The sequence below is a fragment of the Anser cygnoides genome, chromosome 4 (assembly GCF_040182565.1).
Source record: "Anser cygnoides isolate HZ-2024a breed goose chromosome 4, Taihu_goose_T2T_genome, whole genome shotgun sequence".
In the NCBI taxonomy this organism is placed as follows: domain Eukaryota; kingdom Metazoa; phylum Chordata; class Aves; order Anseriformes; family Anatidae; genus Anser; species Anser cygnoides.
The window spans coordinates 65965398-65989995 of NC_089876.1; the positions used below are offsets into that span (position 1 = coordinate 65965398).

Here is a 24598-nt window from a genome sequence, read left to right on the forward strand (position 1 = left end):
CGCTTTGTTGGGTTAAAAACTGGCTGGATTGCTGGACCCAAAGAGTCGTGCTGAATGCAGTTAAATCCAGTTGGACGCCAGTCACTAGTGGAGTCCCCCAGGGCTGAGTACTAGGGCCAGTTCCCTTCAATATCTTTATCGATGATCTGGATGAGGGGATTGAGTGCACCCTCAGTAAGTTTGCAGGCGACACCAAGTTGGGTGCATGTGTTGATCTGCTCGAGGGTAGGAAGGCTCTGCAGGAGGATCTGAATAGGCTGAACCGATGGGCTGAGGCCAACCGTATGAAGTTCAACAAGGCCAAGTGCTGGGTCCTGCATTTGGGGCACAACAACCCCAAGCAGTGCTACAGGCTGGGAGATGAGAGCCTGGAACTGCCTGGCAGGGAAGGACCTGGCAGTATTGGTTGATAGTTGGTTGGATATAAGCCAGCAGTGTGCTCAGGTGGCCAAGAAGGCCAACAGCATCCTGGCTTGTATCAGAAACGGCGCGGCCAGCAGGACTAGGGAAGTGATTGTCCCCCTGTACTCGGCTTGGTGAGGCCACACCTGGAGTGCTGTGTTCAGGTTTGGGCCCCTCACTACAAGACGGACATCGAGGTGCTCGAGCGTGTCCAGAGAAGGGCAATGAAGCTGGTGAGGGGTGTGGAGAACAAGTCTTACGAGGAGCGGCTGAGGGAGCCGGAGTTGTTTAGCCTGGAGAAGAGGAGGCTCAAGGGCGACCTTATCGCTCTCTACAGATACCTTAAAGGAGGCTGTAGCGAGGTGGGGATTGCTCTGTTCTCCAAAAGGCCCAGTGACAGGACGAGGGGGAATGGGCTAAAGTTGCGCCAGGGGTGGTTTGGGTTGGATAGTAGGAAAAACTTCTTTACTGAAAGGGTTGGTAGGCATTGGAATGGGCTGCCCAGGGAAGTGGTTGAGTCACCATCCCTGGAGGTCTTTAAAAGACGTTTAGATGTGGAGCTTAGTGATATGGTTTAGTGGAGGACTGGTTCGTGTTAGGTCAGAGGTTGGACTAGGTGATCTTGGAGGTCTCTTCCAACCTAGATGATTCTGTGACTGTGTGATTAAATTTTGCTTGCTTTGACAAGCCAACGGAACTAACTGCTGAGCCACCTGTGCTATCTATCACTGGGCTGGCAGCACTCAGACCACGGGGAACCTCAACTTTGGGTGTCAGACTCGTTTCTTCTGGTGAAGAATGGCAAAGCTGAGGCAGAAACGGCCATCTAACAGCCCTAACGACCACATAACGACTGTAACGGCCACCTAACAGCCATGGAACGGTCTCCTCAGCAAGGGCGCTGAGGGGCTGCCTCACGCCCGCCAGGCGGCGCTGTGGTAACGGCAGCCGCGCGGCGAGGCCCGGCCCCTGTGCCCGGTTCCCGGCCCCAATTCCCGGCCCCTGTGCCCGGTTCCCGGCCCCTGTTCCCGGTTCCCGGCCCCAATTCCCGGCCCCTGTTCCCGGTTCCCGGCCCCTGTTCCCGGTTCCCGGCCCCAATTCCCGGCCCCTGTTCCCGGTTCCCGGCCCCTGTTCCCGGTTCCCGGCCCCCTCCAGTCGCGTTGGAGCCAGCCCGGGCGTAGGCAGGGCTGTAAATGCGTCTCTGTCACGACGGTCGGTCTTCATCTTCGTGCTGTGCTCACATGTTGTGTGAACGCTGACCGGCTGTGTTGTGCGTGTAATTACCTGTCTGCAGGTAATTACAGCCGGTGCTTGTCCCAAAAGCCTGGGCAACTGGATCGCTGTTCTAACTGAAATGTTAATGCCAGACGCCCTAGTTGTGCACTGTATACATAGTAACTAATACAGTCTGGCCTGGCTGAGGGCTTGGCCCCAAAGCAGCCGGTGGGTTCAGTTTCTGAGCCTGAGTACACTGGCACTGGGCTCGATTCCGAGATCCCAAAACGTGCTGCTTACTCTCCATTTCTGAGCCCCCAGGCTGGACAGATGAGCCTGGCTGGGCCCACAAAACACAGCAGGTGGTCTCCCTTTTCAAGCCGCCCACAGCTGCCCAACGAGCCTCCTATAAAGGCTGGAAACCACAGGACTGCCTGCATTGCTGAGCCTGAAAACCAGCCAAACAAGGCTCATTTTGAGCCCCCCAAAGACAGATGATGACTCCATCTTCACATAGGGCCCCAAAGCTAGTGCACAAAGACTGGCGTTGAGCCCCAACGTGCAACATTTCACCTCTGTTTTCGTGCCCCAGCCCAGTTTCCCCAGCTGTGATCCCAGCCGCCATCAGCAGCCCCCCCGTTTTGCTTTCTTTCTGCCCCAGGCCGTGTTTGTGTAGTCCGTAGGTTCGTGCCCGCGCCAACAAGCACACAGAGTCAGAATCCACATGAAGGTCGTTTAATTAAATAATTAATTATATAACTCTGCAGAGTCGGGTGCTTGGCGATCTTTCTCAAAGCAAGCACACCTCTGACTCGAATCACCGTAATTTATACACAGCAAACTTGTGAAAACTCTCTCTTTGGTTACTTTTGATTGGCTGTCATAGCTCACCTAACTTATCTCTACTGAGTGTGCTCATTACAAAGGAACAGTGGTGGAGGGGAGGACACCAAATCCCACATCAGCATACATTAGCATTTTGATGGGCGTGATTTTTAATATGTTAATGACCCTTATTGAGCAAAAGGTAACTATAGTTGGAAAACCAGTCTGGAGCTGGTTTTCTCCTTCTTCTTTTTAACCTTTTATCCCTTATCTTCCTTGCTTCTGCTAGCTCAAGGCTACCTGTCTCTTTCCTTCAGCTAAAAGACTACACAAGCTGCAGGCCTCCCAATTTTCTTCAAGGTTTTCTTGTTTTTTCCCAGCTTTGGGACTACATTTGGACATGGATGGGGGGATCGGAGCACTGGTGCTTTGGCCCTGACCCTCCCCATCCCACCAGTGCTGAGAGGTTTGCAGGCAGCGCTGCCTGGCCCCAGCTCCCACCAATGCCACCCTGGGAAGGACCCAGTCCACAGCCGCTGTGCTCTCTGGATTTTTATTCTGTGGGTGCTCAGGCCTCTGCAAGCTCGGGGACGTCTTCTGTGTGCCCCGAGAGATCTTCTGCATGCTCTGGGATGTCTTCAGCATGCTTTGGGCTGCCTTCTTTGTGCTCCGGGCTGGCTTCTGTAGCGTGGGGAAGAAGAGGCAGTGTCAAGATACGGCCCCTGGCCGTGCCCTCCTGGGCACCGTAGGGAAGGCGGCTGGGGCAGCGCTTGGCGGCCCCTGGGCCGCCCCGGTGGGAGCGGAGCAGAGAGCTCCGTCCCGGCTCTCACCAAGGACGTGGAGAGTGGCATCTGTGGACCGCTACTCCAGTGGTGGCTTCTGCTGGCGCTTGAGTGTCTTCAGCAGCTCGGGAGCATGTGTCTCCTGGGGGAGAGCAGGGAGGTGTGAATTCTGCTTGGGCCGGAGAGGCCTCGCTGCCGAGCCCTCAGACTCCCGGGGAGCATGCGGCGGGACGGACGGACGCGTCACGCCATGCTCCCCGCTCGGTGCCGGGCCCCGTGGCCCCAGCGTCGCCCCGGGACAGGGCTCACTCACCAGGTAAGAGCAGACCTCGCTCTGCAGCTGTGCTCCACTGCGCCCGATGGCATTCTTGACGACTACCTGCAGCCCCTTTGGCTCGACGAAAGGAGCGCAGACATAGAGGGCTGTCCTGCAAACCTGGAAAAGAGCATTGTGCTCGGTCGTTCCTTCTCCCTTGCCAGGGAGGCAGCTCCTCAGGGAGCCTTTCTGTGGGTTGGCAAATAAGCTCAGGGGGTTCTTACGCTGGATACTGCACAGCTGGGGTCCTGGAGGTGCAGGAAGAGGCTTCCCAATATCTGCTCCACTTCTCCGCTGAAGAACGTGGTGAGATTGTCCTTGGCGCCAGCAGCCAGGGCCGTGTAGAGACTGAAGGCCGCAAAACGAAGGTCCTCTTGCTCCTGCAACCCAGAAAGCCATCTGTGAGCTGGGTCACGAATGCATCGTCTCCCAGCCTCTCTGCAACAACGAAGCATCAGGGACTGACAACTGAGGGCGAGCGAGCACAGCGCTGTTGGCAGTGGCCCTTTGGAAACCAGCTCCAGAACGAGGTCACCTCATCCCGGCCCCGTCCCTGCCACGTGGAAGGTCCCTTCCTCGTCCCACCCCTAAGAAATGGCACCTGAGTGCCAGGGCGCTCGGTGCGTCCCACCCGCAGGAGAGAGAGAGAGAGGGGCCACGGCAGCTGGTTGCCTGGAGGAGCACCTCCACGCAGCACGGGCAGGCCCCTGCCCACCCCACGCCCCTCGGACAAGTGGGAGAAAAGTAGGTTCACTCACGGCATCAAGGAACTTCCTGGTGGAGCGGGCGATGCGTCTGAAGGCCCCGCCCAAGCCCTTCGCCGTCTGCTTTGCAAATATTTCTGCCAGGGCCAACATGCTCTCCACAGCCACCTCTGGATGGTCCACGTTCCTCATTTCACGCTCCAGTGCTGCCACGATGCTCCTCTTGTGCTTTTGAACCTGCAACGCCAAAGATGCGCACAAGCTGCTCGCGGCTCCTGCCTGCAATGCCCACCCTTTCTCCCCACGTCTGTTCGGCAAGGGGGTGCGGCTGCGGCACAACCCCGTGACGAACGGCACTCGCACGGTTCCCCGCTGCCACCGTGCTGAGCTTGGAGAGCAGCCTGGCCGTTGGGAAGCCCCCATCTGCCCGTGCTGCTCTGCCCCAGGCTCCCGAACTGCCCCGCGGCTCTGCTTGGCTCTCACTCAGCCTCTGCCCGGCTCTCTGCTGGGGGGCTGCAGCCAGAGCAGAGGAAAGTGCGCCTCACCTTCTTGGGCAAGCCACTGACAGCACTGCCCAGGCCTCTCGCTGCCATGTGCTGCACAGCACAGCTCGGATGCTGCAGCTTCTCCAGGAAGAGCCGTACCAGGGGCTTCAGGAGATCCTTCCCCTCAGCTGGCGGGTCCTTCATCAGCTACAAGACAGCCAAAGGTCTGTTAGTGCTGGCATGGGACCTCGGCTGGTCTCTTCCATAAAGAGACACCCCAAGCAGCAGTTTCTTCCGAAAAGCCCTCTGAGCCCGCCCCGCCCCACGCGCCGCCTCACCTCAGCGAAGAAAGCCAGCGCCGTGACCTGCAGGTTTGGCAAGGGGGAGTGCAGCCACGGCAGGAAGGTCTGTATGAGCGCACGCGAGACGAGCCGGGCACGGAGCAGCACACTGCACACAGAGCACAAGCAGGTGACGTGGTCAGGTGGGAAGGCCACGGGCCGCGGCCCGAAACGTCCCCTGCTGCGACGCAGGCGCTGCCCTGCCTCCCAGGAGAGCTCCCCAGGCACACGGGAAGGGTCCTGCGGCTGCTTCCCGGGGCACAGCCACCCGCTGGGCTCTCACCTGGTCAGCAGCTGCACGCTGTTGCAGTGCCACTGAGGCAAGTCCAGGGATGGCCACACTCCATGCCTGCAGAGCACCTGCTGCCACCTCTCGTCCAGGCATCTTCTCAGCACTTGCTCCAGAGCATCACAGTAGAGTCTGGCGAAAGAAAACCCACAGAAATCTCACATCGTGGCACCAGAGGGGAAGTTTTGTCTTGGCTCTGCCGAAACGCCCCGGTCCCAGCGCCCCGGGCTGCCCCACGCCTGGGGTCTCCCCTGTCCCGAGAGCTGCCAGCCCTGCGCAGGGTTTGACGCCCGGTCTCTCCTGGATCGGTCCAGGGAGAGGAAGGACACGCTGTAATCGGGGACGCAGAGGAGACAGGCCGAGAGCAGCCGTCGGTCCCGTCCCGTCTGGGAACAGATCCTTCTCCAGCAGAGGACAGAAGTCAAACGAGCCCCGGCGACCCATTTCCACACCTGGGAGACAGGGCAGGCTTGGGAAACAGGGCAGCCCTTTGGCTCCCTCAGCACCACGAACAAACGTGCCTGGCTGGGGAACTGAAGCCCCCCGTTCCCCGCCCCTGCTGCTCCTTACCCGCACAACAGCTCCTCTTGTCCCGTGTCCTTGAAGAGGAGGAGTCCTCTTGGAGGACTCAGAGGGGGAAACAGCAACTCTACCCCCAGTTCGTTGCTGACCCACTGCAGGAGGACTGGAAGGAGGTGAGGAAGCAGGTCCCGGACTGCCTCCGCGGTCAGCAGAGCAGACACTACCTCAGAGATCGCACAGAGGAGCTGCAGGGAAATGTGACCCACAAGAACCTGTTAAACACCGCCTCTCCCACCAGCCCGCTGGTGCCCCTGTCCCCCTGGGGGACTCTTCCTGCCGGCAGGTCTCACACCTGGGACAGCCTCGGATGACCCCCAACTCCCTCACCCTGATGAGCTAAGTTAGAAAGCAGGTGGGAAGCTGCAGAAATGCTTCTGCCGACGAACATACCTTGAGACGATGCGGCTCTTGATCAGCATCGTTGCACAAAGGTCTGGTTTTAGGTGCCTTGTCCAGCCTCTCTGCTAAGTGCCTCAGGACCTGAGGCCCGAGGTCGCTGCTGCCCAGGCTCCTCCAGAGCTGCACCATGTCTCTGCAAGCAACCAGACGTTCACCCGTGAGCCCCGTCCTCTGGCAGCCCTGGTGCCCTCCCCAGAGGCCAAATGCTCTCCTTGCCAGCAGCGGGGCATACGATGCCTGCTTCCCCAGAGGCACGAGCGCACGATCTCGCAGAGCCCAGGCTTCTGGGGGAGGAATGGGACCTGCTGCTTCCCTGGATCTGCCTTCCGCAGGCAAGCCTGGGGTTGCTGTTTGGCCACAGCGGGGCAAGGGGGGAGCGCACATACCTCTCTGAGGGCAGTTCTGTCTGGAGGAGGCTGTCCACCACAGGCTGGGGGTGGAAGCCGGCCAGGAGACGGGCTGCCTTGAAGAGCAGGTCCCTGAGGGTGCCCTGCTGCATGGTGTACATGGCCTTCCACAGGATGTTCACGACTTCAGGCACCTGCAAGGCAAGGGGCGAGATGGCACACCTCAGCGTATCCTTTGCCTGTGCAGGACCCCAGCACGGTCACTCGGCGCCTGAGCAACGCCTGCCGCCTTGGCACGCTGACAAGCCCTCGTCCCTGAGCCCTGCCTCACGGCTGGGGGCGCGTGTGCTCTCGGCGCTGACGCACACCAACGTGCACACGCGCACACCCCCCTCCGTCGCTGCGTGTGCCTGGGGCCGGCGGTGGCAGCAGCTGAGCGATTTGAGCACACCGAAGGCCTGGGCACGTTTTATGCCCAACAGCCTGGATAATCGCCGGCGCACGGCTGCAGCGATGGGAGATCGCAACCCAGCAGGCTCCGACACCTTGCAGGCAGTGGGGAGGAACGGGAAGGTTGGTGTGTCCCAGCGGTAACTGCCTCGCCCGGGGCAAGGACCTGCGCCGACGGGAGACTTGAGAGTGCAGTGCCTGAGTCCTCGTCAGAGGACCGCACAGAGCAGAACGTGTCAGGCAGCAGCGGTCCCCTCAGCTCCGCGCTCGGGCTGCATTTCTTCAGCCCACACGAGGTGCAGCACAACAGCCAACAGAGAGAAGTCAAGGCCGAGGGGAACAAGGGTCTCCCTTACCTCTGGACGTATTTCCTTTCCGCACGCTTCCAGGAATCCGATCATCCAGTCGCCAGCTGCCTGTGCACGCTCCTCGTTAGCGCATTCGAAGGTCTTCATGATGGCGTCCATGAAGCTCCTGGCCTGTCCCTGGGGGAAGTACTGGCAAACCCCCTGGAGAGACAGGAGAGACACTGTCACAGCTCTGCTCCGGCTCTTTAGAACAGAAAGGAAACTCCAGGGGCCTCTGAGCTCAGCAGCTCGCTGGTCACTGAGAGGGCACTCAGGGCACACTCCTCTGTGCATACGCTGCTTTTTTGTACTTCCTGCAGCGGAGGGGTTTAGAACCATCTCCTCTCGTCTTGTTTCCCTGCGTGCGAAACGCACCTCCTGACAAATGCACTGGGGCCCCCACCTCACTCTCTGGAGCCAGTTACCTTCGCTATTTTGGCAGGGTCCTCACACAGAGACCCGTCCTCCGTGCTCTTCAGCCTCTCACACAGCTCCTTGCAGTCAGGCACTTGGAGCACCGCTCTCCTGGTCTTCGTCATGCCACATGCTGTGAGAGAAGGGAGTCCTGGTTAGGGGAACTGAATCTCTGGCGCCAGACGTGGATAGAGGAGGCTGGGGAGCAAAGGCCAGGGCCCTCCCAACCCTCCCGTGGCAGGATGCCACCAGCCCGGCTCCGTGGCTGACACATCCCGGGCCGCACAGAGCCCTCCTTCCCCTGGAGCTGTTTTGGGGCTGTGGGGTCCCAGCAGCCGCAGGCCTCTGCTCCCAGCTGCTGCGTCCCCAGGTCCTGCACCGGGCACCAGCGTCTCCGGGAGGGAGCAAACCTCCCCGCAAATTCCTCAGCGCAGACGCTGCTCACTGAGGAGGGGGCAGGAGCTCGCTTCCAACCGATTTCTTAGTGGGAACGGTGATTGTGCAGGGCCACAGAGCGCCCCGTCCACTCCCCTCATTCGTCGCGACAGTGTTTCTTGACTGGCTGGGAAGGGACGTAAACAAAAGCCCTCGCTGGGCAAGGAAGGAAGAGAAGATGGGGCTGATGGGGGCCAGGAAGAACCCGCTTTCCTCACCTTGGATCCGGAGGAGGCAGCTGAGGCAGGCCCCTGCCCTCTGCCGGGACGTGGCCTGGGAGTCGCTCAGCAGAGGCCCCAGCACGCCGACCAAGGAGCCGAACTGCGAGCAGGTGCGTTCCCTCTGCGGGGGCGAGAGGCAGGAGGAAGCTCGCAGGCAGCCCAGTGCCTGCTCGCCTCCCCAGGCCATGGCCAGGCGTCGGGGCCGTGGCCAGCAGGGAGAGGGGACGGGGCACGCGGGGCTCCCTACTCACCGAACACTTGAAGAGCTCTTCGTAAGTGCCCAGCAGCTGGGCGCAGACCTGCAGGGCCCTCTCTCGCTCCCATGCTTTCGTTGACGTGAGGTGGCGCAGCAAGATCTGGGGTGGAGCACATGCGTCTCGTGACGGGTGTCCTTCTCTCCCCAGCACCCCTCTCTGCCTCCCTCCTCTTCTGGCCCCTTCCCGCAGGGCCTGCCCTGCGGCTCCGCGTGGCCCCAGCCCCGCCGAGCACCGGCACTGCCACCCCCCTGCCCCGCTCGCTCCACGCACCCCTGCCCTCACCCAGGAGCCGTTTCCCCACCGGCATCTCCCTGTGCCAGCCTGGCACTTGGGAGCCTGGCTCTTGGCTTTGCCTCCCGCAGGGCCCGTTCCTTTGCCTGCCCTGGCACTGCGGCAGGGAACGGATCCTCCTCTGGGCATCCCCTAAGGCCCCAACTCTGCCCCACTGCCTCATGGATACTCACGGAGACCACGTCCGCGAAGGCGCTGGAGGTCCCTTCTGCTTTGAGAAGGGCTGACACAAGCTGGCCCAGAGCTTCCTCACACGATGCCTGCAGAGACTGAAAACGGGAAAGGAGGAGTGAGGCTGAGCACCGCGGCAGCTGCCAGGGCACAGGGAGCGCTGAGGTGTGCAGGGAAGGGCTGGCAGGTACCTGCAGCTCTGTCTCCTCAGGAGGGCACGACAGGACTCTCCAGCAGCACACAGCCACCTGGGAGCACCTGTTCTCCCAGTCCATGCAAGGCTTCAGCGTGCTGGATGGAGAAAAGAAGGAGAGAACAGTGAGGGGGTTTACCAGCAATCTCCAGAGTGGCCCAAACGCCGACTGGGTTTGAGCCCCAGACCCGGCCCCCCCAGCCCGTGCTGGTGAGCTCCAGCTCCGGCAGTTCCTGGCAGCTCCCTGGCAGCGGCCAAGCACTCACCCCCAGGGGCAAGGAGACCCCCCCCAGGTGCCCGTTCCTTGCCCTTCCCGTCCCCTGGAGAGCCAGGGCCTTTCTGCCGGCACAGCGCTCATGGCTCGCTGACCATGACAGCCCAGCCCCGTCTCTGTGGATGCGGCCCCCCAGCCCCAACAGCCCCCCGGCCTTCGGAAGTCACCCAGGACGGGGCACGCCGTCCCGGCCCAGAGCCGCGCAGCTCCCTGCCCCGTACTCGAGACCACTGGGGCTGCACCAGCCGGCTGGGCTGGGACGCACAGCGAGCCCCCACAGCCTGGGGCACAGACCTCACCTCAGCTGCTCCAGGAGCTGAAGCATCTTGAGATGCACTTGGGACACAGGGGTGTCGCAGGCATCCTCCTCCATCAAGTCCTGCAAGTCCCAGAGAGACGCACTCAGGGCGGGCAGTGGCACGGAGAGCCTGCCCACCCGCCCCAGGAGCCGGCTCTGCTGACAGGCCTGCGCCCGCACCAGCCCCTTCATCCCCACGGCCACCACAGAGCCACCGTGCTCCCCAGCCACCGAGTGCCAGCTCCCCAGGGCCCAGAAGCTGGGGACAAGGCTTCGGGAGCTCAGGAGCTGGTGGGTGGCCGGGGGAGACCATCGCACCTCCCCTGCGGGCAGCCCCGGCTCCAGGCACTCACCAGCAGGATCTCTAGCACCTCCGGCTTCTTGCAGAGCCTGAAGCTGTGCTTGGTGTCCGCAGCCTGGATGGCACAGGTGACCTCCTTGATGCCGTTCAGCAGGGCGAGCTTGTGCTGCAGTTCCTGAGACCCGAGAGAGAAAAACACCAGTTGAACTGCTTGAAGAGCTGGGAGAGGAACACGGGCGAGGGGTTCTTAGGGGCTGGGGTTGGTCCTGGACATTCAGGACAAACCACTCAGGGGACGTTCAGAAAGAGACCGTCCACCTCGGCACGTGGGGGCCCCCAGCCCTCCCTGCCCCTCTGTGCCCCACGCTCCTACCTTTCTGCAGGCATGGAAGAGCTCCAGGATGTTGGCCAGGATGTCTTCCTCCACGCAGGCCAGCAGTTCTGACTTGGGCGCGTGCAGTGCAACCTTGCCATAGGTAAGCATGGCTGCAGCCCAAGCGGCCTGAGCTCTCTGGTGTCCCTTCTGCGCCTGTGTTGAGTAAGATGCCCCGAGATGTCAGTCCGCTGGCCCTGCTGTGCCCCAGGACTCGACGAATTTGTGGGGCTGGGGAGCGGGGCTGTAAGGGGCTGTGTGGCTCAGCTGTGCAGGGCCGTGGAAAACCATCCGAAGGAGTTTGTCCCATTCCTGCCCTGAGGTGAGCAGCCTGTGCCCGGCAGGGGCGTACTGGCCATGAAAGGCTTGCCCATGGCCCCCAGGTGAGGGGCAGAGCCAGCAAGAGCTCACAGGGCTCCGGCTCCTGGCCCTCAGCTTTCTGGAGGGGGCAGTGCGTCTTAGGTAGCTCTTACGGGAGGGGTAAATGCAATGTGGCTGCCACGACTCGGCCGCCACTGTTCAGGAAGTGAGAACAGGGCAAGAGAAGGCCGAACACTAAAACCCTGCACCCATTACCTTTCGACGTCTGTCGAATGCGATGAGCCACTGGGTGAACTCACGCATTGCATCCAGGGCCAGGTAGAAGTGGCGCTCAGCAGCATAGGAGACCACTGAAGCTATTCCCTGCAGTGATGGAGAAATGGGAGTGAGCTCTGGCACACGCTGGCCAGTCCTGGCCAGCTACGACGGCAAGGCAGGACATTGCCCGAGGGAAACAGCAGCTACAAGGAAATGAAAAAGGTCCGGAGCAGGGCTGGGACGAGGGGACACCGGGCAGAGCAGGGGCAGGAGAGGAAACCTCACCTGTCTGTCACATGGGCTGGTGGCATCTGTTTCTTTTAAGTATTTCAGCAGCTGCCCTTGGACGTGGGTGAGCTGCCGACAAGAGGCCAGCACCGTGCCGAGAGCCTGGTACAGGAAGTTCTGAAAGAGAAGAGACCGAGACCGAGACGTGGTAACGGCGCGGCTTGTCAGGACAGGGCCTGGCCGCGACAGGCCCCAACAGCCCAGGGAGCAGCCGCGGCGCCCGGCTGTAGCCGACCCTGGGCAGCACGGAGGGAAGCATCTTTGGGGCGAGGGCAGGGGGAGCGGTGACGACAGCCCGCACGGGGAACGCGCTCCTTCAGCCCCAGCCCCGGAGCTGGGTGCCCCGGGGCTGTGCTGCCAGGAGGGTGCAGGCAGGGCGCAAACCTTGTCCTCGGCGCTGCTGGAGGGGTTGCTCAGCTGCTGGCTCAGCTCCCGGCTCAGGCACACGACCCATGGCTGGTCCACCAGCATCTCCTCCACCGACTCCGTCAGGAACTGGGGGGGAACACGACAGGAGGCAAATGTTGTCTCGCCCTTTGCCCGGGCCTTTCACGTTCACGTGCCCCAGGAGCTGTCGGGGCACAACTGCCCACAGCCTCACCCCCAGGGATGCTGTACCTTAAGCAGATAGCACTGCCACTCTTCAGAGTCCAGGAAGCCCTCTGTTTTTTCTGGAAAGCAAGAGGAAGCAAAATGCCTCGCTGTCACTTAAGCCAGCACCGGAGAAGAAAGAGTTCAGTGCTCTCCTTCCCTGGGAGCCAAAAACCCCAGAAGTCCCGGGCTTGAAAGGGCCTAAAATTGCCTGCACCAAAGCTCTTGCCAGGCTGCAGACCCCGGGCTGGATCCCAGGGACATTGGCCAGAGCCACCGACTCAAGCCGGGGAAGGAAAGACTGACTGGGGCCGATCGCCGCTGCCCGACTGTGATCCCCGCACTACTCGAGCACCGTGCCCCAGCGTGCACAGCCGCACACATTTTCTCCTGACAGACCCAACACTTGCAGCCCATTTAGGGCCTCCTCCCAGGCTACTGCGCTGCCCAGCGTGGGACCGAGCTGCCCAGAACGGCTGCTGCAGACCTGCCCCAGGCACTCGGCCTTCCAGAGCCAGGGGCGCTGGTCCCACCCCTGTCCCAAGCACCGTCCCAGCAGGGGCAGGGGGACACTGCCCAGACCTGCCCTCCACGGGGACATCGATGGCCCCGTCCACCCCTGGGACGAGCTGATCCCAGCAGATCGCTGCCCCCAGCCTCCACGCTGGCTGCCTGGAAGGGGGACGGCAGCGGTTCCCCTACGCCATGCTGGGAGGCTGTTTTCCTGCCCCCTCCAGCTCTCCTGAGCCCGGCCCTCCACACTGGCACCTTACCTTCAAGGTACTGCAGCATGCGGGGGATGCGGATGGGCCACAGTCCCCTCAGGGAGCTGTGGATCCTGCTCTGCAGGGCCTGCAGCAGCTGTAGGGCAGCAACCGCGCATTCTCTGCACTGATCACAAGCCGCCACCACCTAGACGAGGACAGAGAGAGACGGGGTCACTCCTTCCACCAGGGACGCGGCTTCTCCCACGAGGGAGCTCGACTCTGCCTCGGCGCCTCCCCCCACGTGCTTCCAGCCCCAGGGAGGGAGCGGGATCCCCAGCTCGTGGGCTTGGGCACGCTGGGACGCGCTGCCTCCTCCTCGGGGCTGCCAGCAAAAGCATCCCTGCCCCAGCATCTCCCCCTGCCCCTGGCCAGAAAAGCTCTTGCCCCGGGGCCCCGCTACTCACCAACAGCCGAACCAGTAGGGCCTGTGGCGTGGGCTTCTTGGCTGCAAGGAGGAAAAAAGGCAGGGTGAGCCCCTGAGCACCTCTGCACCCAGCCCCTCGCACCTTCGACGCCCCGACGCGGGGCTGAGAGTACCCGTGCAGCTGCAGAGCTGGCCTGGGGGCTGCCAGGGTGCAGGGAGGCATGCACCAGGCAGGCCCCTGGCCGAGCCCGGCACAGGTTGCTGGGGCACCTTCTGGTCCCACCTTGCTCCTGGACGTCAGCAGGCTTCTCGGTGTCCTCTTGCCCTTCCGTTTGCTTCTGCCTCTCGATCAGGGCTTGGAGACAACGCAACAGCGGGACCAGCATGCCGCAGTACTGGGCCGGCACCACGTACTGCAGGAGCCGTGGCCACAAGAGCTGCAGAGGAGGAGGAGGAAGTTTGGCACATCAGCATTCCCATCTCGGCTCAGAGGTGAAAAGGATGGCTTGCGCATCCCTTGGAGCCCATTAGGGTCGAGCTCCGGGGGGGCAGGCGAGGGCTGGCAAAAACACCCTGAAGGTGAAAAGTGGCTGCAGCAGCAGGGAGCAGGACCACTTACTTCGGTCATCCCTTCCACAGAGAGATCCAGAGACTCCAGGATACCTATGCACTGGGCCTGAAGGTCTCTTTCCTCTTGGACGTCTTCTACCGCCTGCAAGACAGCGTTGGGAAACCCCCCATTACTCTCAGCTCCCACCTCAGGAGGCTCTGTGGAGGATGAGGACAGCCAGGCCCCACTCAGGGGCCACGTCCCAGCCCCAAGGAAGTGCTGGGCAGCTTGGGAGCAGCGAGCGCTGCACAGGGCTGTCGGGCACACGAGGTTCTGCGGGGCCCAGGCGATGCTGCGAGTGCCACTGAGGGAGCTCTCGGCACAGCCTGGGCACGGGACCGAGCCGCGGGTGTCCCGCTCTGTCCTTACCAGTCTGTCCGAGGCCCGCCTGAACTCGACAAAGATGTGCGCCACCACATCCCATGCCAAGCAGCTCGGGATGCTGACGCTGAGCAGATCCTTGATGAAACCCAGGAGCGCTCTCCTCAACTGCCAAGGAGACAGGGTGGTTACGGTCTGCCCCGCCAGCAGCCAAAGGGAAGCCACCTTTGCCTGGGGGCAGCCCTCGCAGCCCGTGGAGAGGCAACGAGTGCACAGGAGAAGCCTTCGCTGCCAGGGGTCGGGGCTAGGCTTTGTACAGCACAACAACCTGCCCGCTCTGGGGGCTTTCTCTGCCCCACTGGTCTCGCTGTTCCTTCCTAAATGAGCTCACCTGGGTGCCGGACTCAGTGAACAAGGGCTGCACGGCCTCTACAATTAGGGGCAGCTTCTCTCTCACTGCAGGTTCTGCAAGAGACACAGAGAGGTATGCGTTCAGGCAGGGCTCAGATGGCAGAAGGGATCCCTCGAAGCTCCCAGGCTTTTCACAGACAAGCGGGACAGCACAGCAGGGCTGGGCTCTGACTGCAGGGGAAGCACTGGCGTCCCAGAAGGACTTTGTTTCTGCCGCTACTACTGCGTTACAGGGCCTGAAAGCTCTGACAGCAGATAGCTTCAGCCCCCTGACTGCCCCAGCCCTGGCTGGCGGCCCTGGCCTGTGGTACTGACCGTCAGAGCGGGCCACAGCTCCCAGCAGAGTCAGCGCTGTCCCGCGGGAGCCCTGGTTCTCGCTGCTCAGCTGGGACAGCAGGAACGTGACCGTCTCCTCCGGGTAGATTCGAGCTGCGGGCAAGAAACCACATTTTGCATGAATAGTCAGCAAAACCCCATGGCTGAGGTTCACAAGGAAGTTGGGAGAACACGACAGGCATCGTCCCATTCCCTCCCTTACCTTGAAGCACAATGCACTGCCTCAGTTCTTCTTTATGGCCTGCACTGTGCTGCCTGGTCTCGTCCCCAAGCTGTGGGAGAAAGGTCCATTTTAGAGAAAGATCGCAGGCAGAGCAGCGATCAGAGGCTGCCTTTTGGGTCCCGGCACTCCAGAGTCCTCCTGCCAGGTGGCTGAGAGGGAAGTGCTGAAGGAACTGAGCTGCCCCTCGGGCCTGCACAAAACAGCCAGGATCAGGGTGCTCACAGCCTCGAGGCACCTCCAGGAAGGTCCTGGTGGAAGGACGCCCTGCCCTGCCCTGCCCCTCTGTGGCAATCCGGCCTGCAGGACCTGGGCCAGCAGCACAGGCACGGGCTCCCTTTACCTCGTGGTGCACAGCAGCAGCGATGGCACGGAGCTTGTCCTTGGGGGCGACAGCGTGAAGTTCCTCCAAGGTCTTCAGGAAATAATGGAGGCTCTACAAGAGAAGGGAGAGGACGAGTGGGTTAAAGCCACTGAAGCCACGTGGGAAGGAAGAAACCCAGCACGCCTGTGGCATGGGGAACCCCTAACCCCAGCTCCCAGGGAGAACCCCAAAGCTCCTGCCCAGGGCTTCCTGCTCACCTGGGTTGTTCTCTTCCTGCCCGAGCAGCCCAGGAAGCCTCACAGCTCCCCTGCTGCCCCCCTGCCTTCTCGGAGGGCTCCCCGACACCTCGTGGCACTCACACGCACACCACAGCCGCACCAGACCCCGCGCAACGCCTCACCTCTGTCACCCGGGAAGTATCTTGGACCTCCTGGTACTGCTGCAGGAGCCAGACGACCTGCTTCCACACCCGGTCCTGGTGCTGCGCATCATGGAGGACGACAGCCATCATAGCAGTCACTGCTCCGAAGATGGCCTGCTTGTCCTGCAGAGGGAAGAGACGAGATGCTCTGAGGGCTGTCTAGCACTCGGCGTCCCCCAGCACATGCCTGCCTTTGCACAGAGAGGGCTTTCCCTTTCCCTTCTGCCCCACAGAAGGGCTCTCTCCAGAGGACAGCAAGCATTCCCCTGCCAAAGGGCCCTGGGGCCCAAGCACTTGCCAGCTGGGAGCCCCCAGCCCCGGGCACGGCGTCAGCCCGCCCGCTCCCTCCCCTCACCCCTCTGCTCCCACCCAGGGGGCACGGGCAGCCCCAGCCAGGCACAGCCCCGCTGCTGCCCCAGCAGCGCTCACCTCCTCCTTCTTATGGCGGCCCAGCCAGTTTACCACAGCGTGGCAGAACAGGGAGTACACCTGCTCGCAGAGCTGCTTCTCCCCGATGCGAGGGAAGGGGCACTGCTCCCAGGCGTTGAAGTAAGCGTTGATCGCCCTCGACCACTGCTCCAGCACTGCACCAGAAGGAAGGAGCTCGTCAAAGTCTGCAACAGGCAGCGTGCCTGGCTCCCTCACCCACGCCTGCGTGGAGCAGTCCCTGGCTCACCAGGCGTCGGCTTGGGACTGCCAAGTGCTGCGCTCCCGGCATCTGAACTAAAATACGGTGCCCCTTCTCCCCTTCTGCACACCGCACCTCCTCCTCCTCCTCCTCCTCCTCTTCCTCGCAGGCCTCTTCCCCTCCAGCACTTACCATTGCAGCCCCCGCCCTGCCCTTCCCAAAGTTTGCCCCCCAGCGCAGGACCACGCCGCGATCCGAGCGAGGCACCGAGGGCCTGCCCGGCCCCTTCCCCTCTACTCACCACTGCAGATGGTGCGCAGGATCCGGCTGCTCTCCACTTGTCTCAGCATGGCGTGCAGAGCAAGGAGCGTCATTTCGACGAAGGGGATGCACCGCAGGGCTGCAGAGAGAGGACAGGCAGAGGGACAGAGGGAGCCACGGTCAGCCAGAGCCAGAGCAGCACCGCGGGCAGGAGGGCTGGGGCTGCCGGGCTGGGGGACGTGTCAGAGGGACAGGGGAGGTCGCTGCGGGTTCAGTCCCCAGCAGCTTCCACCCTTGCAGCACTGGCATTGGGGTGGTGGGGCGGAAATCCCAGCTCCAGGCGAGGAGGTGCCACAACCCCACAGCCCTCCGGCCCAAAACAGCGTTCAGGGAGGGGCAGGGTCCCTGCTCCTGGCCGTCATGGACCATAACCCAGAGCACGAGGCCAAAGGGGCCATACCATAGCTGCTGGCCAGTTTGCTCAAGGTGGTGAGCACAAACTCCTGGCATGCTCCTCCCCTCATGGTCTTCAGGTGGCCCTGGAGCTCGGACATCACAAATCCGAAGTGGGAACGAGCCAGAGCCACCAGGACGTCACCAGCAGCTGCTGTCACATTGTTCATTGCACCCTGAAAAAGAGCCACAGGTGAAATGCTGCCCAGGAGAAAGGCTGAGGCACCAGGTCAGGCCCTGCTGGCCAGTGAGGACCACGGGGCTTCAGCTCATCGTTTTGCTGTCAGAGCCACTGGCGAGACGACCGCGTCTCCCCCACAGAACACCCCCGGGACAGCTGTGCCCGAGCTGGGACGCGTCCCCAGAGCCTCTGCGTTAAGCAGGAGTCGCGCGAGGCAGGAACTGGGGGACTGCACGGCCCAACTCCGGCCCTGGGAGGTGGCGCACACGTCGCCTGGCGTGGAGGAGCTCACCACGCTCTGCACAGTCTGGAGCAGGGCTGGATACGGCCTTTCCCCTAGCGGGATGCGCTCCCTGGGAGAGGGAGCAGCCACAGGGGCACTGGGGAAGTCCCCAGGCCTGAATCCCAGTGAACCATCTGTGCGCCACTCCATGTCACACCCACAGCTGGGGAGAGGCAGGCTGCTCCGTTCGCCCTTCTAGAGAACAAGCTCACCTGGGCTGCCTTCATGTCTCCAGACACCTCTGCGAGCACTCGGTTCACAACGCCGCTCTGCAGACGGGTATCATCTCCTTGCAAGACATGCTGGAGGCGGCGGTAAGTCTCCGCTCGGTCACCCTAGGGAGAGACCACGACACCACTTGCTTTGCCCTTATTCCCGGGCAGCTGCGAGCTGCTGCCCCTCACTCTAGAGTGAGAGCCCACAAGCAGCACCACCGCGTCCTGTCCCAGCTTGTGTCCAGCTACACAAAGGAGCCGAGGGAGCAGCAGCCCTGGGAACCGACCAAGCACCAGGCACCAGCCTGGGACCATGGTACAGGGCCAGGACAAGGATGGATGCTTGGGCAGCTCCAGGCTGAGCTGCTGCGGGAAAGGAGGCAGCGCAGCAGCGTCAGCCCAGCGTGACCGCAGGGTCAGCCTTTGGGGACCGGGCACCAGCAGCAGGACAGAGGGGCCATCAGGCAAGACCCCTCGGTGGCACCCAGGGTGGAGGGGAGCCCTCAACCCCCCACGGCACAGCGGGATGTCCGCAGCTCACCTCTCTGTCTTGCAGCTTCTTTAACAAGGAATTCACGACGGTGGCAGAGATGGCAACAGTCTCAGACCCTGTCTCTCTGCCACCGTCCTCATGACGTGTAGGTCCAGTCCTGACCCCTACACAAGCAAAGGAAGCTGGAAGGAAACAACCAAACAGTTTGCGTCAGCTTGGCTGGCTGTGGGGATTCGCACCAGGTTGGGGCAGGCATCCTCCCAGCCTGGAGAGGAATCCTCCCCAGCACCAACAGCACAGGCTGGGGTCCCCATCTCTGGTCGTGCTGGGAACTCATAGGGATGCAGCCCCCGGCCTCCCCCTGCCCCTCACCAAAAAATCTTCTCAGCCTCCCCATCACAGCAGGATCACCCCAGAATCTCTCTCCAGGTCCTCCTCCTGTGGCCGCCGAGAAGCAATGGGCCACCTGCGCTCACCGCAGCAGCTATGAGGCACCCAGCCATTGTGACCTCCCTGAGGGCTGCCATGGATACGGGGACACATCACAGGGCAGGGCCGGAGGTGGCAGCACCCCCATGGCCCAAACCCACAGCATATCCCCACTCTCCATCGCTCCAGTTCGCTCCGGTCCTTGCGTGGTTTTCAGCAACGGCCTTCCGTGCGCTTCTCTGCCCAGCCCCGGTCCCATCTGGTTCCACTCTCCAGGGGCCCCAGGTCCCTGGAGAAGGGAGAGGACGAGTGGGTTAAAGCCACTGAAGCCACGTGGGAAGGAAGAAACCCAGCACGCCTGTGGCATGGGGAACCCCTAACCCCAGCTCCCAGGGAGAACCCCAAAGCTCCTGCCCAGGGCTTCCTGCTCACCTGGGTTGTTCTCTTCATGCCCGAGCAGCCCAGGAAGCCTCACAGCTCCCCTGCTGCCCCCCTGCCTTCTCGGAGGGCTCCCTGACACCTCGTGGCACTCACACGCACACCACAGCCGCACCAGACCCCGCGCAACGCCTCACCTCTGTCACCCGGGATGACACCAGGCACACGACCCATGGCTGGTCCACCAGCATCTCCTCCACCGACTCCGTCAGGAACTGGGGGGGAACACGACAGGAGGCAAATGTTGTCTCGCCCTTTGCCCGGGCCTTTCACGTTCACGTGCCCCAGGAGCTGTCGGGGCACAACTGCCCACAGCCTCACCCCCAGGGATGCTGTACCTTAAGCAGATAGCACTGCCACTCTTCAGAGTCCAGGGAGCCCTCTGTTTTTTCTGGAAAGCAAGAGGAAGCAAAATGCCTCGCTGTCACTTAAGCCAGCACCGGAGAAGAGTTCAGTGCTCTCCTTCCCTGGGAGCCAAAAACCCCAGAAGTCCCGGGCTTGAAAGGGCCTAAAATTGCCTGCACCAAAGCTCTTGCCAGGCTGCAGACCCGGGCTGGATCCCAGGGACATTGGCCAGAGCCACCGACTCAAGCCGGGGAAGGAAAGACTGATTGGGGCCGATCGCCGCTGCCCGACTGTGATCCCCGCACTACTCGAGCACCGTGCCCCAGCGTGCACAGCCGCACACATTTTCTCCTGACAGACCCAACACTTGCAGCCCATTTAGGGCCTCCTCCCAGGCTACTACGCTGCCCAGCGTGGGACCGAGCTGCCCAGAACGGCTGCTGCAGACCTGCCCCAGGCACTCGGCCTTCCAGAGCCAGGGGCGCTGGTCCCACCCCTGTCCCAAGCACCGTCCCAGCAGGGGCAGGGGGACACTGCCCAGACCTGCCCTCCACGGGGCACATCGATGGCCCCCTGCAGTACAAGCACAAAAAAGCAATTTCTGCTGTTGGAGACTCCATGGGCTTGGTTTGCAGATGTGTCTGAGGGAAAAAAAAAAAATATATATATATATATATATAAGAAAAGGAGGCAATTGGCATCTCCTGGACTTGCTTCACTAGATTACCAGGGGTGGTGGGAGGTGCACCACTAGACCTTCTGTTCACAAACAGAGAAGGACTGGTGGGAGATGTGGTGGTTGGGAGCTGTCTTGGGCAGAGTGACCACGAAACGGTAGAGTTCTCTATCCTTGGCGATGTCAGGAGTGGGATCAGTAAAACTGCTATCTTGGACTGTCGGAGGGCAGACTTTGAGCTGTTCAGGACACTGGTTGGCAGAGTCCCTTGGGAGGCAGTCCTGAAGGGCAGAGGAGTCCAGGAAGGCTGGGCACTCTTCAAGAAGGAAATCTTAAAGGCTCAGGAGCAGACCGTCCCCACGTGCCCAAAGACGAGCCAGCATGGAAGAAGACCGGCCTAGCTGAACAGAGAGCTCAGGAAGAAAAAGAGGGTTTATGGCCTTTGGAAAAGAGGGTGGGCCACTCAGGAGGATGATAAGGCTGTTGCGAGGCTGTGCATGGGCAAAATTAGAAAGGCCAAAGCTCATCTGGATCTCAATCTGGCTACTGTTTTTATAAATACATGAACACAAAAAGGAGGACTAAGGAGAATCTCCATCCTCTACTGGATGCGGGGGGAAACCTAGTGACAAGAGACGAGGAGAAGGCTGAGGTGCTTAATGCCTTCTTTGCCTCAGTCTTTAGCGGCAAGGCCAGTTGTTCTCTTGGGTACCCAGCCCCCTGAGCCGGTGGAAGGGGATGGGGAGCAGAATGTGGCCCTCATAATCCACGAGGAAATGGTTGGCGACCTGCTACAGCACTTAGATGTATGGAAGTCAATGGGGCCAGAGAGGATCCACCCGAGGGTGCTGAGAGAACTAAGTGGTGGAAGTTCTGACCAAGCTGCTTTCCATCACTTATCAGCAGTCCTGGCTATCAGGGGAGGTCCCAGTCGACTGGCGGCTAGCAAATGTGATACCTATTTAGAAGAGGGGCCGGAGGGTGGACCTGGGAAACTATAGGCCTGTCAGTCTGACTTCGGTGCCAGGGAAGCTCATGGAGCAGATTATCTTGAGTGTTATCACGCGGCACTTGCAGGGCAACGAGGCGATCAGGCCCAGTCAGCATGGGTTTATGAAAGGCAGGTCCTGCTTGACGAACCTGATCTCCTTCTATGAAGAAGTGACGCGCTTAGTGGACGAGGGAAAGGCTGTGGAAGTGGTCTACCTTGACTTCAGTAAGGCTTTTGACACCATTTCCCACAGTATTCTCCTCAAGAAACTGGCTGCTCATGGCTTGGACTGGCGTACGCTTTGTTGGGTTAAAAACTGGCTGGATTGCTGGACCCAAAGAGTCGTGCTGAATGCAGTTAAATCCAGTTGGACGCCAGTCACTAGTGGAGTCCCCCAGGGCTGAGTACTAGGGCCAGTTCCCTTCAATATCTTTATCAATGATCTGGATGAGGGGATTGAGTGCACCCTCAGTAAGTTTGCAGGCGACACCAAGTTGGGTGCATGTGTTGATCTGCTCGAGGGTAGGAAGGCTCTGCAGGAGGATCTGAATAGGCTGAACCGATGGGCTGAGGCCAACCGTATGAAGTTCAACAAGGCCAAGTGCTGGGTCCTGCATTTGGGGCACAACAACCCCAAGCAGTGCTACAGGCTGGGAGATGAGAGCCTGGAACTGCCTGGCAGGGAAGGACCTGGCAGTATTGGTTGATAGTTGGTTGGATATAAGCCAGCAGTGTGCTCAGGTGGCCAAGAAGGCCAACAGCATCCTGGCTTGTATCAGAAACGGCGCGGCCAGCAGGACTAGGGAAGTGATTGTCCCCCTGTACTCGGCTTGGTGAGGCCACACCTGGAGTGCTGTGTTCAGGTTTGGGCCCCTCACTACAAGACGGACATCGAGGTGCTCGAGCGTGTCCAGAGAAGGGCAATGAAGCTGGTGAGGGGTGTGGAGAACAAGTCTTACGAGGAGCGGCTGAGGGAGCCGGAGTTGTTTAGCCTGGAGAAGAGGAGGCTCAAGGGCGACCTTATCGCTCTCTACAGATACCTTAAAGGAGGCTGTAGCGAGGTGGGGATTGCTCTGTTCTCCAAAAGGCCCAGTGACAGGACGAGGGGGAATGGGCTAAAGTTGCGCCAGGGGTGGTTTGGGTTGGATAGTAGGAAAAACTTCTTTACTGAAAGGGTTGGTAGGCATTGGAATGGGCTGCCCAGGGAAGTGGTTGAGTCACCATCCCTGGAGGTCTTTAAAAGACGTTTAGATGTGGAGCTTAGTGATATGGTTTAGTGGAGGACTGGTTCGTGTTAGGTCAGAGGTTGGACTAGGTGATCTTGGAGGTCTCTTCCAACCTAGATGATTCTGTGACTGTGTGATTAAATTTTGCTTGCTTTGACAAGCCAACGGAACTAACTGCTGAGCCACCTGTGCTATCTATCACTGGGCTGGCAGCACTCAGACCACGGGGAACCTCAACTTTGGGTGTCAGACTCGTTTCTTCTGGTGAAGAATGGCAAAGCTGAGGCAGAAACGGCCATCTAACAGCCCTAACGACCACATAACGACTGTAACGGCCACCTAACAGCCATGGAACGGTCTCCTCAGCAAGGGCGCTGAGGGGCTGCCTCACGCCCGCCAGGCGGCGCTGTGGTAACGGCAGCCGCGCGGCGAGGCCCGGCCCCTGTGCCCGGTTCCCGGCCCCAATTCCCGGCCCCTGTTCCCGGTTCCCGGCCCCTGTTCCCGGTTCCCGGCCCCAATTCCCGGCCCCTGTTCCTGGTTCCCGGCCCCTGTTCCCGGTTCCCGGCCCCAATTCCCGGCCCCTGTTCCCGGTTCCCGGCCCCCTCCAGTCGCGTTGGAGCCAGCCCGGGCGTAGGCAGGGCTGTAAATGCGTCTCTGTCACGACGGTCGGTCTTCATCTTCGTGCTGTGCTCACATGTTGTGTGAACGCTGACCGGCTGTGTTGTGCGTGTAATTACCTGTCTGCAGGTAATTACAGCTGGTGCTTGTCCCAAAAGCCTGGGCAACTCGATCGCTGTTCTAACTGAAATGTTAATGCCAGACGCCCTATAGTTGTGCACTGTATACATAGTAACTAATACAGTCTGGCCTGGCTGAGGGCTTGGCCCCAAAGCAGCCGGTGGGTTCAGTTTCTGAGCCTGAGTACACTGGCACTGGGCTCGATTCCGAGATCCCAAAACGTGCTGCTTACTCTCCATTTCTGAGCCCCCAGGCTGGACAGATGAGCCTGGCTGGGCCCACAAAACACAGCAGGTGGTCTCCCTTTTCAAGCCGCCCACAGCTGCCCAACGAGCCTCCTATAAAGGCTGGAAACCACAGGACTGCCTGCATTGCTGAGCCTGAAAACCAGCCAAACACGGCTCATTTTGAGCCCCCCAAAGACAGATGATGACTCCATCTTCACATAGGGCCCCAAAGCTAGTGCACAAAGACTGGCGTTGAGCCCCAACGTGCAACATTTCACCTCTGTTTTCGTGCCCCAGCCCAGTTTCCCCAGCTGTGATCCCAGCCGCCATCAGCAGCCCCCCCGTTTTGCTTTCTTTCTGCCCCAGGCCGTGTTTGTGTAGTCTGTAGGTTCGTGCCCGCGCCAACAAGCACACAGAGTCAGAATCCACATGAAGGTCGTTTAATTAAATAATTAATTATATAACTCTGCAGAGTCGGGTGCTTGGCGATCTTTCTCAAAGCAAGCACACCTCTGACTCGAATCACCGTAATTTATACACAGCAAACTTGTGAAAACTCTCTCTTTGGTTACTTTTGATTGGCTGTCATAGCTCACCTAACTTATCTCTACTGAGTTTGCTCATTACAAAGGAACAGTGGTGGAGGGGAGGACACCAAATCCCACATCAGCATACATTAGCATTTTGATGGGCGTGATTTTTAATATGTTAATGACCCTTAATGAGCAAAAGGTAACTATAGTTGGAAAACCAGTCTGGAGCTGGTTTTCTCCTTCTTCTTTTTAACCTTTTATCCCTTATCTTCCTTGCTTCTGCTAGCTCAAGGCTACCTGTCTCTTTCCTTCAGCTAAAAGACTACACAAGCTGCAGGCCTCCCAATTTTCTTCAAGGTTTTCTTGTTTTTTCCCAGCTTTGGGACTACATTTGGACATGGATGGGGGGATCGGAGCACTGGTGCTTTGGCCCTGACCCTCCCCATCCCACCAGTGCTGAGAGGTTTGCAGGCAGCGCTGCCTGGCCCCAGCTCCCACCAATGCCACCCTGGGAAGGACCCAGTCCACAGCCGCTG

General features: G+C 60.6%; 1 protein-coding gene across 1 annotated transcript; it reads right to left on the minus strand.

The window, feature by feature from the left end:
- Positions 1-2981: 2981 nt before the first annotated feature.
- LOC136790778 (maestro heat-like repeat-containing protein family member 2B) lies at positions 2982-19257 on the minus strand. The gene is made up of 40 exons (XM_066996558.1): positions 18832-19257; positions 18508-18641; positions 17964-18086; positions 17295-17463; positions 16875-16973; positions 16375-16529; positions 15925-16068; positions 15543-15635; positions 15182-15251; positions 14959-15072; positions 14624-14697; positions 14281-14400; positions 13921-14013; positions 13585-13738; positions 13342-13382; positions 12944-13082; positions 12198-12250; positions 11964-12074; positions 11577-11696; positions 11289-11396; positions 10713-10868; positions 10392-10514; positions 10040-10119; positions 9465-9564; positions 9276-9371; positions 8806-8910; positions 8552-8675; positions 7910-8031; positions 7494-7646; positions 6727-6881; positions 6332-6473; positions 5930-6126; positions 5354-5491; positions 5068-5179; positions 4790-4936; positions 4299-4481; positions 3765-3920; positions 3538-3660; positions 3273-3366; positions 2982-3123 (listed from the first exon to the last, which is right to left on the minus strand). The coding sequence occupies exons 1-39, from the start codon at positions 18854-18856 to the stop codon at positions 3304-3306; spliced, it is 4614 nt and encodes a 1537-aa protein (XP_066852659.1). The 5' UTR covers positions 18857-19257; the 3' UTR covers positions 2982-3123; positions 3273-3303.
- Between the last annotated feature and the right edge of the window lie 5341 nt (positions 19258-24598).

Bases quoted from the DNA above. Each gene is read 5' to 3' on its own strand.
- LOC136790778 (XM_066996558.1), bottom strand. From the start codon at position 18,856: ATGGGGAGGCTGAGAAGATTTTTTG. The intron at 16,069-16,374 runs GTGAGCGCTGCT...TTCCCTCTGCAG, and splicing joins GCCGCCATAAGAAGGAGGAG to GACAAGCAGGCCATCTTCGG. The intron at 9,372-9,464 runs GTACCTGCCAGC...TCCCGTTTTCAG, and splicing joins CTGAGGAGACAGAGCTGCAG to TCTCTGCAGGCATCGTGTGA.